The following is a 16,997-nucleotide window of genomic DNA, read 5'->3' as shown; positions in this document are numbered from 1 at the left end:
CTTTCAGGACACTGGTCTGCAGAGGTGGGACCAAGTCATTGTTTTACTAGTCACAAGCAAGTCTCAAGTCTTAGCACTCAAGTCCCAAGTCAAGTCCCAAGTCAAGTCCCAAGTCAAGTCCCAAGTCCCAAGTCAAGACAGGCAAGTATCAAGTCAAGTCTCAAGTCCTAAACAAGTCATAATATGCTCTTCACCAAATGTAATACCATTTCATATTTTTAACAAGAGTAATAGTTAGTATATTACATTTACGCAAATCATGAATGATTTAAAAAATATCTATATATTTATTACTTTCCGTATAACTGTTATATTTCCATGGAAATACATGGGTAGACATGAGAAACACCCCCCCAATAGTGATCGACTATCGCTATGGGGCGCAATCGGGCGATGTAGGCTTGTACACAATCGCCCAACCTTAAACACACACACACCCTCTCTCTCTCTCTGTGGTTACAGTAGGCTAACGTATGTCAATGGTTTTAGGAACAGCAGTAACATAAGGCAGGATTTAGGCTACCAACTGCCTAGCCAGTTGTAGCTCAATCTTGGGTGCAATGATCACTTTCCACACTGACTGACTGTGTGAAGGCTCATTGATTTAACGTTTCGTTAGCCTACATGATACACTAGTAAAGTAATAAAATATATAGCTGTCGGCTATATTAGCCACAACTTACCATTCTTTGTGCAGCTTCAAATGTCGAACAAAGTTGGAAATTGTTGCGCCTCCGTCTGTAATTTTCTTCCCCGCATATTTTGCAGGTTGCAATCCGCTTTTTGTTGATTCAGCGTTGTTTTTATATTCAAAAATAATAATTTGGGGTATCATCTTTCCAAGTGCTCCATCTGAATTCACTCTCCGACGTTCCTATGCACTGCCACACACAACTTTTTCTCAGATGGCACAATTTGATTGTCTGCTGTCCGATTCAAACTGTAATCCGCTAAATTAAGAGTTGATGCGCTTCACACTTTTTAATAGCATCATTTTTAATATTTGGGCTCGGGGAGGGTATCAAGTCAGGTCGAGTCATAAGGCTTAAGTCCAAGTCAAGTCACGAGTCATCGGTGTTGAAGTCGAGTTGCAAGTCATCATATTTGTGACTCATGTCTGACTCGAGTCCAAGTCATGTGACTCGAGTCCACACCTCTGCTGGTCTATATATCTCCGGATTAATTTTCAATAATGACATCATTCGCACACGACAAACACTTGCATAATATGGCCGGGGCTAACCGAACAACAGACTGAATGTTGTCGCACTCAATCAGCTGGCAAATTTCACAAACACTTCCAGCTGATTGCGAGGAAATGCTTTGGTCAACTCGGTTACATTTGTCTATTTACATATTGTGCATCTCCTGCATGGGTCAGGAGATTGAAAATACAAGTGCCAATTTAGCTAACGAGATTGCAGTATGAAAAAAAAAAAAATATGTAATACACTTTCTATCTAAGTGTCTATGGGAACTATTTCACGCTCTGAATATTTTTCCATGACACTTCCGGACCGATGCTGGCCTAAACGTCAGACTGTTACCATGGTTACCCCGTGGCTATTCAGTCTGAAATAAATCTGTCTAAAATAATGACTTGAGTTTCTACGAGGCAGAATGTTGAATGAAATGATATTTACACTTACTTGACCTGTTGTACATGCTGTTGGTCCATTTGATGGTAGGTGGAGGAGATGGGGTATCCTCAGGAAAGTGTTGTTTACCCGACGTTTTTGCAGCGTTTTAACTTGTTAAACTTACCAGTAATGAAGTGTGCGCTAAACACCCTTGTATTTGACGTTGGCGTCCAACCACCTCGTTTTACAGCAAGTGTCCATGCATCCCGTTGTGCTGCTTCTTTTGGAAATCTATAAACTTTTCATTTCTGTCAATAGGTTTGTTCCCGATCTTCGGGAGTACCCCACGACCGAACAACATTGTCCAAAGCGTTTTACTCTCTGCATGGCCCTAAATGTCCTAATATTACTAGCCTAATTCTAGGAGGTAGCTAGATACTATTTTTAGACTTTCTTTAGCTGTTGGTTTACATTCGCACCGGACAACGGTTGCGGAACACTTCCGTACATAGCTCCTTGAAAATGGTTCCCAACTGAGCGATATCATTTCCCGCATGGGCCAAGCTGCAAAGTCAACATTGGCTATATCGTGAAATGTATTGGCTAGAATATGGCTATAAATTAGCCAGAATCGAATATAATTAGAATAGAACTGTATTATTCCTCAAAATGGTCAATTTGTATTTGTTTTAGTGCCAACAATAAAACAAGGACAGGATGTTGTACACAAACGCCTTAATCACACCGAATGTATTTTTGGTACGCAACATCATTTGGATATGTGTGCAACAAATGTTCAACATTCACCTTTCGCTACCATTTCAGTCAAGCCGTATACGCATACATTTTGAAGCTTAACTTCGATAAATCCAACGTATGCATTACACAGAACGCACAGCAACTGCCTCTCCAACGCAACGCCGCAAGGCAAACGCAGGGTTCCATATCATATCCATTACACCAATTATGTTGCTAAACGTTTCTTAAACAGAAGAAAAAAGGGGGCGGGAGCTACCTTTATTTGTCCTATAGAAACTCTTGTTTTAGTTGCAAAACGTTTAAACTGTTTTGAATAGTAATTACACCCCTGAAATCTCACTGCCGCGCTATATTGGATGTAGTTATCACATTCACCACTAGGTGGCAGAACTTGACAGGTTTGAGCAGTATGGGTTTACGATGGGTTACGTAAAGTTCAGAAATGTGATTGTAGTTGTTTATAATGTTGACCTTAAAACAGGGAGAATTAAATAATAAAATGCATATATAAAATAAAACACAAATTCGATTCTTTGTGGGCATGTGGTGGTCGATGTAATGCAGAGAATGGAAGCAGGAGACCATATTCTTTGTTCTGTGTTGTTTGATTCAGTTCAGTCTACCCATGTGTTCCAGTCACAGCAATACCATCTGATGTATGCCACCATTTAATGCAACTACCCATATTCTTGGTTCTGTGTTGTTTGATTCAGTTCAATCTACCCATGTGTTCCAGTCACAGCAATACCATCTGATGTATGCCACCATTTAATACAACTACCCACACGATAGTAGTGTTAAACGGTGTGAGAACGTGACTGAATGTTTAATCACTGTCACTAATTCCAGCATGCAAGGTGACCCCGTTTCCTCTCTCAGTGCTAGTGTGACTGAGATGACATGGATGAAATGAGGAATGCATTTGAGGGGTGGAGTGAGACAGTGGATTGGTCTAAAGAAACCCATGACATGCAGTGGCACTCTCGCACCCACTCACTCTCGTGCACACGCACACACAGCCACCATTGTAGAGTGTCTTGGGTCACAGGCTAGCTCCAGTCACAATGTGTGGGCCAGGGTGTTTGTGAGGATTTTCAGAGCCACCAAGGGGCATAACAACACTATAATCTGTAGAGCAGCCAAGGGGCATAACAACACTATAATCTGTAGAGCAGCCAAGGGGCATAATAATAACTCTCTGATCTGTAGAGCAGCCAAGAGGCATAATAATAACTCTATGATCTGTAGAGCAGCCAAGGGGCAGATTAACATCTAATAACTATCTCTGATCTGTAGAGCAGCCAAGGGGCATAATAATAAACTTCTGACTGTAGAGCAGCCAAGGGGCATAATAATATCTATCTGATCTGTAGAGCAGCCAAGGGGCATAATAATAACTATCTGATCTGTAGAGCAGCCAAGGGGCATAATAATAACTCTCTGATCTGTAGAGCAGCCAAGGGGCATAATAATAACTCTCTGATCTGTAGAGCAGCCAAGGGGCATAATAAATACTCTCTGATCTGTAGAGCAGCCAAGGGGCATAATAATACTCTCTGATCTGTAGAGCAGCCAAGGGGCATAATAATAACTCTCTGATCTGTAGAGCAGCCAAGGGCATAATAATAACTCTCTGATCTGTAGAGCAGCCAAGGGGCATAATAATAAACTCTCTGATCTGTAGAGCAGCCAAGGGCATAATAATAACTCTCTGATCTGTAGAGCAGCCAAGGGGCATAAAATAACTCTCTGATCTGTAGAGCAGCCAAGGGGCTCTAACTTCTCTGATCTGTAGAGCAGCCAAGGGGCATAAAATAACTCTCTGATCTGTAGAGCAGCCAAGGGGCATAATAATAAACTCTCTGATCTGTAGAGCAGCCAAGGGGCATAAAATAACTCTCTGATCTGTAGAGCAGCCAAGGGGCAATAATAATAACTCTCTGATCTGTAGAGCAGCCAAGGGGCATAATAATAACTCTCTGATCTGTAGAGCAGCCAAGGGCATAATAATAACTTCTGATCTGTAGAGCAGCCAAGGGCATAATAATAACACTGTATCTGTAGAGCAGCAAGGGCATAAAAATAAACTATCTGATCTGTAGAGCAGCCAAGGGGCATAATAATAACTCTCTGATCTGTAGAGCAGTCAAGGGGCATAATAATAACTATCTGATCTGTAGAGCAGCCAAGGGGCATAATAATAACACTATGATCTGTAGAGCAGCCAAGGGGCATGAACACACCTATGAATGGAGGTCACCGTTCCAGACCGTTCCAGCTCCTTAGTGTCTCATTAGTTGGTAATCACAAGCAATGATTAGCATGGACCATTTCCTGAAATGTTTAAAGAAATATATATACTGTATATATTATTTGTTTAAACCCGATATGGATGATGTATTCAGCACCACATAGATAAATCAGAAAATGAATTATTAGACACATAACAGTAATTCATTCTGCAATGAAAATACAAAATAAAACGCATTAATGACGGATGACCGACCTTGACTAAGGTGCGGGTTTTACCCTTGTTAACGAAGAAGAAATCTTACTCCTCAATGATGTCTGAGGGCAGCAGAAAAATTTATGAATTCCTGATAATTGCAAATATTCATTTTAACATTAAGTAGCATCTCTGTTTGATTGCATACTAGTTCTATAATAGGAATGTTGAGACATACATGACTCAGAGGCCATCCTCATTTAGGACATTATTTTATTCCACTATTATGTCAATAAAAAAGAGAGAGAAGTGAACACACTTGTTCTAGTGATCGTCTGAGCATAGTTAGTGTACTAGTTAGTGTACACAATTCTTTAACAAAATGGAACTGGACATTGAATAAAAAATAAAAAAATTAAACACACTTCACTAACCAAGGACATGGTAGGATTGTCTAGCATTTTACAACTGCAGAAGAATGACATGTAAACAATGAATAAGAGCAGATTTTAGGCTCTAGTTGAAAAGCCAACATTTAAAAAAACTATCTAATAGGTTAAAAAGGAAATACAGAACGTTTGCCTCTGGGGGTGCTCTTGAGCCAAATGGGGTCCCCCTAAATGTACAGAAATATTGCTCATCGATCACCTCATTGGACAGGAAAGGTGCCCACCTCTCCACGGCATGAGTAGAAGCATATTTGTTAATTAAAACTAAAGGGTTTTATGTAGTTTCATGAGTTAAGAAATGGACTAATGTTCTATCATATGAACTGTACGGCCTCTTTAAGCCACGTGGAATGACTGGGTTACTGGACCCATGACTATATTGCCCACCAGCACTGCCAACTGAAAGGGAGACCTCTTCAGTGGAATGTCACACGTGAACCTTTTGACACAAATAATATAATCATTACTCATAATTAAATTGCATTCCATTTCAAATTCTTGGCCTGACGAGATAGTGAGAAAGATAGTGAGAAAGATAGGGAGAAAGATAGKGAGAAAGATAGGGAGAAAGATAGGGAGAAAGATAGGGAGAAAGATAGGGAGAAAGATAGGGAGAAAGATAGGGAGAAAGATAGGGAGAAAGATAGGGAGAAAGATAGTGAGAAAGCACTAGAGCTGAGTTTTTCATGCTATTACAGTTGTTCCTTTCAAATGAATATACACTAGTGTTTTATTATATACTTACAGCAGTCATCTGCTTTAAACTGATCCCTTTAGAATTAAAATATGTTCTTAAAACATACATTTTTGAAAGTTGGGAAACAGTTTGTAGTGAGGGAATAGGGAGAGAAAAAAAAATAACTTAAAAACAGTCTTATGAGTGCTATAATAACAACTATGATAGATTGTCATGTGCATATTACATTACGTGTAGGTGTGGGATACGGGCTTCAGTTTGTAGCCCATCCCCCCCCCCTCCATCTCCTCAGAAAAAGGCCGGGTTTGTGTGCTCGATGACGCAGCGCTTGCAGTGGCGCTTCACAAAGCGCAGTGCGTCCAGAGGCGCGTCGCAGTCCTGCACGTTGAGCAGCTGCAGGTCGAAGCAGTTGGCCGCCACCACTTGCAGCCCGCGGCCCGTGATGCTCTCGCACGACTTGAGGCTCAGCCGCTTCAGATTGAAGCAGTTGAGCGCCAGCAGTTCCAGGCCTGCATCCGACACCAGCGGACACTTTCCGATGTCCAGCGACTTTAGCTTGGGGCAACTCTTGGCCAGGTACTCCAGGCCATGGTCCGTGAGGCCCTCGCAGCCCCGCGCGTTCAGGTATCGCAGCCGTGAGCAATACTTAGCGACATACCGAACCCCGACGTCAGTGATCTTCCCACAATGCGCCACGCTCAAGTAGCGCAACCGGCCTTCAAGCTTGGCGATCTCGCGCAGGCCGAAGTCGCTGACGTAGCGGCAGTCGCTGACGCTGAGCTCGCGCACGGCGGGGCAGTAGATGACCAGGTAGCGAAGGCCCTCGTCGGTGAGGCGCATGCAGCGCCGCAGGTAGAGGTGGGTGAGCTGGGTGCAGTGGGCGGCGATGGTGTGCAGGCCTTCGTCCTCCAGGGCCAAGCAGTCAGTCATGTCCAGGTAGCGGATGGAGATCTGCTGGCCGTGCATTGGCGATAGTTTAAGGGAGACCTCCCGCGTCAGACTGATGCAGGTCACCTTGGAGCAGCCTTGAGAAAGAGAGAGAGAGAGAAATAAAGAAAGAGTGAAAGAGAGAGAATGTAGTATTTAGGTGTATTCAGGATAGAGAGAGAGCGTATCAAAACTACCAACAACAAAAAAAACTAAAGTGAAATACAGTCGACCACAGAACCCATTTCTTACAAAACAGTCCCAAAATTCAGAGCATTTCTTAAGGCCCACTAATTACATTTTATGGAATGCACATGTCAGGTATTCCATGCCCTGTCCAACGTCACATAAGAGACCATTCTACTCCTGTTTGTTTTAATTCCCAGAGCGATATTAAAACCAGAAGTCATGAGCATTGAGATCTGCTACTGATCTACAAATGGAAAGCAGCGCGGCACTCCATCTGGGGGGGGGGGGGGAATTAAAACAAACACAACGACTAGTAGGGAACACGCCCGGGTTTTCTGGTTCCACCCTTTTGCATAAATCTTTCACTAGAACATGCCGGATGTTTTTAATTGTGACTGGCCTCAGCCTTTCTTCTTTCACCAGGCCATCCCTTCCTGAAAAACATTATGTTGAGTTTAAAAGGCTTCTCTTTCCTTCCTCCTATAACCTCTCTTGTGCAGACTGAAACGTGGGATGCCCACGTTGAGAGGAAAAGGAAGCAAGGTACGACAGCTCTGAGATAGCAAGAAGAGCGATGTTTGAACATTCGGGAAAGTGCTGAGCTGCCAAATAGGTTAGTTGATGGTCTCGCCTTTCAGAAGTGTATGAAAGCTATGAAGTGGATGGAATGGTTTTGCATCTAACGGAAACATCTGAGATGTGTTACTCCACTTTGTTTCTGAACATTTTTCTTCCATTCGAGGCCTAATGAACAGAACCCAGATTCCTTCAACAGAGGGAACTCCAGCTGACCAATGAGAACCCAGATTCCTTCAACAGAGGGAACTCCAGCTGACCTATGACACGCACCGGGACGGCAACAATCTACTCCGGCAGGAAGAAGGGCACAGGAAGTGGGAAATAAAACACCAGGAAAGAGACTGAAGTCGCATTCCATTCCCATATTCCATTGGTCCTCCTCCTCTCTGAAAACACCGGAGACAATATGCAGCGAGAGTGTAGAGAGAGAGAAATACTGTAGCAAACAACACTGGGCTCTGGACAGTTTGTACCACAGAGAACATAGGACGTTTGTTTGGGTTGTCCTAGCAGGAGACCTGGGTCAAATACACACCGGTATACATGTAACATCTGTGGTGCACTTATCTTGAGATTTGTACTTTTAGGAGTATTCCATTGGTTCGTTCCATTGTGCCAGGAAAACTAGTAATTGAACGTATTAAATAATGACATTTGACACACAGTATGTATTTCACCTAGGTCTGCAAAGCTGGGTTGACTTGGACAAGGTATTAACTCAAAGAGGCCCTTTTCACAGTGCTAGTCAAATTAGGGTTGTGTTATAAGCCTACATGTATTTTGACTAATCTTTCATAGATTAGTCATTTGACTCATGTCAGGTTTTCAGCATGGGAAATAATACTAATATGTGAACGCATTATTCAAAGAGTAGGTCTTTGAAGAGATGAGAGAAGAACATTCCAGAACATTGTGATCCTGTTCGTCCTACATGTTGTAATGTAAACAGAGATAACGCCGGGTCCTGGGAGTGGGAGGGACAGTCAGAAGTAGTATTCATTACTGTCAGACCCTGGTTCCTGAAGAACAGGATAGCTAGGTCATAGGTCATACTTTAGGAATGTACCACCTTACCCAAGGTTTCTCTGGTTTGTCTTCTTTAAAATAACAACTCACAAGTTATTTCAATGTATCCCTTCCGTACCGGGAAATTAGTGCAAAGAGGTGGCCTTGCTGCAACCAAGGATTTCTGTATGGGAGACTACCTCTCCAAGAGGAAGGTTGGCACCTTAGATACATTAGTCACCATAATATCTCTGAGCAGCAGTTTTTTTTTAATTTAAGGCAGGAGGAGGGTAAGTGTACTTTTCTTTCTTTCACACACAGTTTTTTCTTTGTGGCTTTGTTATTCTGCTGTATTGGTCTACTTGTGATAACTGTGATATGTGGTGTTTTTTTTTCTCCTACTGAACCTAGTGAAGATCAAATCAAATGTATTTATAAAGCCCTTCGTACATCAGCTGATATCTCAAAGTGCTGTACAGAAACCCAGCCTAAAACCCCAAACAGCAAGCAATGCAGGTGAATACACTTGACAGTAAGTCTGCTAAATGATTAAAATGTACAACGTAGATGTTTACCTGAAACGTCTAGATGCTCCAGGTTAGGGCAGCGCGACACCACCTCGAACACGGCGTCATTGGACACGTTATAGCAGCCCGCCACCTCCAGGCGGCGCAGCTCGGGGCAACACTGGGCCACCGTGAGCAGCCCGCGGTCCGTCAACCTCCGGCACCCGCTCGCCACCAGGGTCTCCAGCATCAGGCACACGTTGGGCGTGTCCTGGCAGAGGCGCCGCGTCAGTACCCGCAAAGCCCGGTCGACGTGGAGCACATCTCCCGTCAGCCGGATGCTCCGCCACAGCCGGGGATCCCACGCCAGGTTGTACCAGCGGCGGCAGACGCGGGCGCAACGGCACAGCTGGTTGGTGGGCAGGCGGGCAAAGACGTCCAGGAAGATGTGGTCCGGCAATAGGTCGATGGGCACCGATGCCCCCTGGTGGTGGTCCCGGTTGGCGCGGCGGCGCGAGTGGGTGGCGGAGAAGAGAGGGGGAGGGGAGGTGGCGTGCACCATGGCAACCGTCTCAGAGGAGGAGGTGGAGGAGGAGCTGTTGAAGGGGGCCGACGGGGGGATGAGAGGAGAGAGAGGGTGGAGGTGAGGAGGAAGGATGAGAGCAGGGCTGGGGGTGCTCAATGTCCGCATGCTCAGGTCCGAATCTGGGTGGGCGCAAAGGAGAGAAAGAAAGAGAGAGAGAGACAGAGACAGAGAGAGCGAGAGAGAGAGAGTGGGTTAATTGCCTGAGTTGACCTTCTAGACAGCAGGGCTGCCTTTAGTAAGAAAAAACATACTGCAACCATCAAATAAACTAAATATTTGTATCCTACAAACCATGAATCAAAATGAATTATTTCCTACAAACCATGAATCAAAATGAATTGTATCCTACAAACCATGAATCAAAATGATTATATCCTACAAACCATGAATCAAAATGAATTATTTTCCTACAAAACCATGAATCAAAATGAATTATTTCCTACAAACCATGAATCAAAATGAATTGTATCCTACAAACCATGAATCAAAATGAATTAGTTCCTACAACCATGAAATCAAAATGAATTATATCCTACAAACCCATGAATCAAAATGAATTATTTCTTAACAAACCATGAATCAAAATGAATTAGTTCCTACAAACCATGAATCAAAAATGAATTATTTCCTACAAACCATGAATCAAAATGAATTATTTTCTACATTTCGAAACCATGTTTGGGTAAATTGCACTACAGCAAATTAGGTATGAAAACAGACAGGTCCCGTGTATTATGGCCGTGGGCCTGAACTCTGCAACGGTCCTACAACAGTCATGTCTATGCACCTCTGTTACAAGACATCCTTGAAAGTACTTTTCCCCCAATGATCACTTACATAACTCTAATGACTTCAATGATAATGATAAGTTATGTCTAATTTGGTTAGGTATACATTGTTTAAATGGTCATGCTATAGTTGTCGGTCTATAAATCAGAATTTTCTGTCTGTCTGTCTCATTGAGGTACTATAATTACAGTCTGTCTGTCTGTCTGTCTGTCTGTCTGTCTGTCTGTCTGTCTGAGGTACTATAATTAGTCTGTCTGAATATCTGTCTGTCAGATGCTAAACTACAGGACTGTTTTGCTAGCACAGACTGGAATATGTTCTGTGATTCGTCCAAATGGCAATGAGAAGTACACCACATCAGTCACTGGCTTTATCAATAAGTGCATGGAGGATGTCGTCCCCACAGTGACTGTACGTACATACCCCAACCAGAAGCCATGGATTACAGGCAACATTAACACTGAGCTAAAGGGTTGAGCAGTCGCTTTTAAGGTGCGGGACTCTAACCCGGAAGCTTATAAGAAATCCCGCTATGCCCTCCGATGAACCATCAAACAGGCGAAGCTTCAATACAGGACTAAGATCAAATCATACTACACCGGCTCTGACGCTCGTCGGATGTGGCAGGGCTTGAAAACCATTACAGACTACAAAGGGAAGCACAGCCGAGAGCTGGCCAGTGACACGAGCCTACCAGACGAGCTAAATAACATCGATGCTCGCTTCGAGGCAAGTAACACTGAAACATGAATGAGAGCACCAGCTGTTCTGGAAGACTGTGATCATGGTCGCCGCAGCCGATGTGAGTAAGAATTTCAAACAGCTCAACATTCACAAGGCCGCAGGGCCAGACGGATTACCAGGACGTGTATTTTCCGAGAATGCGCAGGCCAACTGGCAAGTGTCTTCACTGACATTTTCAACCTCTCCCTGTCTGTAATACCAACATGTTTCAAGCAGACCACCATATTCCCTGTGCCCAAGAACACTAAGTTAACCTGCCTAAATGACTACCGACCCATAGCACTAACGTCTGTAGCCATGAACTGCTTTGAAAGGCTGGTCATGGCTCACGTCAACACCATTATCCCAGAAACCCTAGACCCACTCCAAATCGCATACCGCCCTAACAGATCCACAGATGATGCAATCTCCATTGCACTCTACACTGCCCTTTCCCACCTGGACAAAAGGAACACCCATGTGAGAATACTGTTCATTGACTACAGCTCAGCGTTCAACACCATAGTGCACTCAAAGCTCATCACTAAGCTAAGGACCCTGGGACTAAACACCTCCCTCGGCAACTGGATCCTGGACATCCTGACAGGCCGCCCCCAGGTGGTAAGGGTAGGTAACAATACATCCGCCATGGTGATCCTCAACATGGGGGCCCCCTCAGGGTTGCGTGCTCAGTCCCCTCCTGTACTCCCTGTTCACTCATGACTACACGGCCAGGCACAACTCCAACACCATCATTAAGTTTGCTGATGACACAACAGTGGTAGGCCTGATCACCAACAACGATGAGACAGCCTATAGGGAGGAGGCCAGAGACCTGACCGTGTGGTGCCAGGACAACAACCTCTCCCTCAACGTGATCAAGACAAAGGAGATGATCGTGGACTACAAGAAAATGAGGACCAAGCACGCCCCCATTCTCATCAACGGGGCTGTATTGGAGCAGGTTGAGAGCTTCAAGTTCCTTGGCGTCCACATCACCAACAAACTAACATGGTCCAAGCATACCAAGACAGTCGTGAAGAGGGCACGACAAAACATTTTCCCCCTTAGGAGACTGAAAATATTTGGCATGGGTCCTCAGATCCTCAAAATGTTTTACAGCTGCACCATCGAGAGCATGTTGACTGGTTGCATAACTGCCTGGTATGGCAACTGCTCGGCCTCCGACCGCAAGGCACTACAGAGGGTAGTGCGTACGGCCCAGTACATCACCGGGGCCAAGCTTCCTGCCAACCAGGACCTCTATACCAGGCGGTGTCAGAGGAAGGCCTTAAAAATTGTCAAAGACTCCAGCCACCATAGTCATAGACAGTTCTCTCTGCTACCGCACAGCAAGCGGTATCGGAGGACCAAGTCTAGGTCTAAGAGGCTCCTAAATAGCTTCTACCCCCAAGCCATAAGACTCCTGAACAGCTAATCAAATGGCTACCCAGACTATTTGCATAGCCCCCCCCATATGTCTGCTCATTGAGGTACTATAATTACAGTCTGACTGTCTGTCTCATTGAGGTACTATAATTACAGTCTGACTGTCTGTCTGATAAAGGTACTATAATTACAGTCTGACTGTCTGTCTGCATAAAGTACTATAATTACAGTCTGACTGTCCGTCTGTTACAGTCTGATTGAGGTACTATAATTACATCTGTCTGTCTGTCTGATTCATTTGCTACTATAATTACCGTCTGTCCGTCGATTGAGGTACTATAATTACTGTGTGTCGTCTGTCTGATTGAGAGTACTATAATTACAGTCTGTCGGTCTGTCTTTTCTATCTGTCAGTCAGTATGCTTTCTAATATATTAACTTAAACAAGTTGTGTTTAGCGAGTTAAAAAGCACAAAGTGTTTTCACTCGCATGGACTTTTTCTACATGTCACGTTTGGTGGATGTGTTTCTTTAGGTACATAAAATACCACTATTTTTGATATTGGAGTAGGCTATCCTCAAGCCATTCTCACCATGCCAGGACCAACACACCACAGTGTTCACCAGCCATAAACACACCACGGTGTTCACCATGCCAGACCAACACACCACGGTGTTCACCATGCCAGGACCAACACACCACGGTGCTCACCAGCCATAAACACAACCACGTGCTCACCAGCCATAAACACACCACGTGTTCACCATGCCAGGACCAACACACCACGGTGCTCACCAGCCAAAAACACACCATGGTGCTTCACCAGCCATAAACACACCATGTGCTCACCAGCCATAAACACACCATTGCTTCACCAGCCATAAACACACCATGGTGCTCACCACCATAAACCACACCATGGTGCTCACCAGCCATAAACACACCATGTGCTCACCAGCCAAAACACACCATGGTGCTCACCAGCCATAAAACACACCATGTGTCACCAGCCATAAACACACCACGGTGTTCACCAGCCATAAACCACACCACGGTGTTCACCACCATAAACACACCACGGTGTTCACCAGCCATAAACACACCACGGTGTTCACCAGCCATAAACACACCACGGTGTTCACAGCCATAAACACACCACGTTTCACCAGCATAAACACACCACGGTGCTCACAGCCATAAACACACCATGGCTGCTCACCAGCCATAAACACACCACGTGTTCACCAGCCATAAACACACACGTCACCAGCCAAACACACCACGTGTTCACCACCATAAACACACCACGGTGTTCACCATGCCATAAACACACCGTGGTGCTCACCAGCAATAAACACACCATGGTGCTCACCAGCCATAAACACACCACAGGTGTTCACCAGCCATAAACACACCACGGTGTGTCACCAGCCATAAACACCACCACGGTGTTCACCAGCCATAAAACACACCACGGTGTTCACCAGCCATAAACACAACATGTGTTCACCACCATAAACACACTGTGTGCTCACCAGCCATAAACACACTGGTGGTGTCCACCAGCCACAAAATAAGTTCAAGGCCCATTCATGTGAATATACTATTATAGCCACAGCAATAAGAACCAAAATCTTCCCTCTTTTTCATTTTGTCATGGAGATAGTATTCCAGACCTGTCTGAGGTTTTATCCCCTCTGATGAAGAACACAGGCACAACGTCTGACAAAATGCCTCCAAATGGCAAGTTCTCCAGACTGAAACTAACAAAATGGCCTCGGAAAGTGTCAAGTTCTCCAGACTGAAACTACACAAATATGGCCTCGAAATGTCAATTCTCCAGACTGAAACTAACAATGGCCTCGAAATGTCAATTCTCCAGACTGAAACTAACAGCACTGCCCGAAATCAAGTTCTCCAGCCTGAAACTAACAAAATGCCTCGGAAATGTCAAGTTCTCCAGACTGAAACTAACAAAATGCCCTCGAAATGTCAAGTTCTCCAGACTGAAACTAACAAAATGCCTCGAAATGTCAAGTTCTCCAGACTGAAACTAACAATATGGCCTCAAATGTCAAGTTCTCCAGACTGAAACTAACAATATGGCCTCGAAATATCAAGTTCTCCAGACTGAAACTAACAAAATGCCCTCGAAATGTCAAGTTCTCCAGACTGAAACTAACAAAATGCTCTCGAAAATGTCCAAGTTCTCCAGACGAAACTAACAAAATGGCCTCGAAAATGTCAATTCTCCAGACTGAAACTAACAATATGGCCTCGAAATGTCAAGTTCTCCAGACTAAAACTAACAAAATGGCCTCGAAATGTCAAGTTCTCCAGACTGAAACTAACAAAATGGCCTCGAAATGTCAACTCTCCAGACCTGAAACTAACAAAAATGCCCAAATGTCAAAATATCTCAGACTAGAAACTAACAAAATGGCCTCGAAATGTCAAGTTCTCCAGACTGAAACTAACAATATGGCCTCGAAATGTCAAGTTCTCCAGACTGAAACTAACAAAATGGCTTCGAAATGTCAAGTTCTCCAGACTGAAACTAACAAAATGGCCTCAGCAGCAACATGTTTGTTTTTTCTCTCTCCAATTAGGCCAACAACTATCTTTTTGCAATTTTGAATAAAGATTAATTCCACCAAATCCAACACCAGAATCGTTTGCATACATAGAACAATAACACGTGACCTTCCCCTTTTACCAGGCCAAGCATTCCACGCCGAACAAGAAGTGCCGTGTAGTGCTGTGATACCAGTCTTTTGTGTTAGTTCCAATAAATGACCCGAAACAACAATGTAACCAACAATTTCATTGTTTCCGTCCTTTCATTTTTGATCATGAATAGAGGACGTAGTAGGGGTGACTGGACAGGTCATTTAGGTGCAATGGACCAGGAGGAAAGTCTTCATCAAACATTGTGGGGAGAAAAAAAACTGGATCAAACACATATGCTCCTGTACATGTTCTACTTTGACAGAAAAAAAATATTGTGGCACACGCTCACCTTCGTAGCAAAAAAATATATACAAAAATGCAGTCTATTGTTATGGTCCTGTTACGTATTATTGAGTTTTTATTTGGTCTCATTTGACGCAAGCACAGCTTATAGGGGCAGACTAAAGACAAGAACGGGACTGGACCTTCTCAAACCCAACTGGTTTGAATTACTCTAAAGGTGATTTTCTATGAGAAAAAGGCATCTCCTTTGAGATATAACCGTATATTAAAAAATAAACGATAACCAGTTTTACTGATGTCTAAAGACGTCAGTTGAGAATGCAAAAGAAAGCCATTTTCTCAACCAGCACAGAAGGTGTGGGAGTCCTGCAAACACTCAACGTAATCTAAGGCTAGTCGACCATGTCCCCGTAGAGCTAGTTAGTAGCTACACTGTGTGATGAAGTCGGCCCTTTCACCATTCATCATTTTAACCCTCAATAGTCAAGTTCAGGATCTGGTTAGAGGGCAAGGTAGCATATATCCTAGATCTGTGCTTGTGAAAAGCCTTCAACGGGCGTCAGCCAAGTTGTTGCTTACAGAGCAAAACATATGAAACTTGTCTAAAAAAAAAAAAAAATTTAATTGTTAAGGACTTCTGAGCTCACTAAAAAGTTAGAACGATAGATCTGTTGACCAACCGTTCTTGAAGATTGAGAAATAAGGACAATAGCATGCGTGTCATGTGACATATCTACAATATGGCAATTAGAGCACTCAATGAAAATGGAGCAAAGAAATATGGACTCTTTCATCTCACGAGAGCATTAACAGTAATTGCTCCAAAATACGAGAAGCAACTGAGATTGCGAGCTTATCTCACATACTGAACCCATTGTTGCAGTCTGTAAAGAATCTTTCCCCCTCTTTGAAAGTCGAAAATGAGATGTCTTGAGCGTGGGGCCAAAGCTACACAATTATTCGGTGGGCTCCTCGAGTCCTGTCGTGAAGGCGAGTTAAGAAGAGGTCAAGCCTGTTGTTTACTTTCAAGACGTTTCCATGGAGGTATGTGGTCAGCAGAAGTTATACTCAAAGCATTGGATGGGTGTACGCATGGGCTATAGAGGGAGTTTCTCCACTCCTTTCTTCCGACAACCGTTTCCTTTAGGGTTAATCCTTTAATCCACGAAAGGAGGTGAAGAAGTGTACATTTAGGGAGAATGGACAGAGAATTGGCACGCACGACATGTCATTCTTACAGACCTAGGACGTCACGCTAACTTGAGACCTACTATATAGGAACTAAAACACTATATTGTTCCCTCTGTTTGGTGCTTTATAAGTTCTACAAAGGTAGGCTTATCCATAACGGGACAGTCCCCGTATGTTTGGTGCTTTATAAGTTCTACAAAGGTAGGCT

At 43.8% G+C, this 16,997-nt stretch overlaps 1 protein-coding gene across 1 annotated transcript in view; it reads right to left on the bottom strand.

The window, feature by feature from the left end:
* Positions 1 to 5,040: 5,040 nt before the first annotated feature.
* Positions 5,041 to 16,997, bottom strand: part of fbxl7 (F-box and leucine-rich repeat protein 7) — a 72,209-nt gene continuing 60,252 nt past the window's right edge. Inside the window, exons 2-3 of the mRNA XM_024138329.2 lie at positions 9,207 to 9,842; positions 5,041 to 6,956 (exon numbers count right to left, since the gene is read on the bottom strand). Coding sequence (XP_023994097.1) covers positions 6,220 to 6,956; positions 9,207 to 9,828 — 1,359 coding nt within the window. The 5' untranslated portion in view covers positions 9,829 to 9,842 and the 3' untranslated portion in view covers positions 5,041 to 6,219. The remainder of the gene's footprint in view (positions 6,957 to 9,206; positions 9,843 to 16,997) is intronic.

Source organism: Salvelinus sp. IW2-2015, unplaced genomic scaffold (genome assembly GCF_002910315.2).
Source record: "Salvelinus sp. IW2-2015 unplaced genomic scaffold, ASM291031v2 Un_scaffold1446, whole genome shotgun sequence".
NCBI classification, from domain to species: Eukaryota; Metazoa; Chordata; class Actinopteri; order Salmoniformes; family Salmonidae; genus Salvelinus; species Salvelinus sp. IW2-2015.
This window is presented reverse-complemented; position numbering and strand designations above follow the sequence as displayed.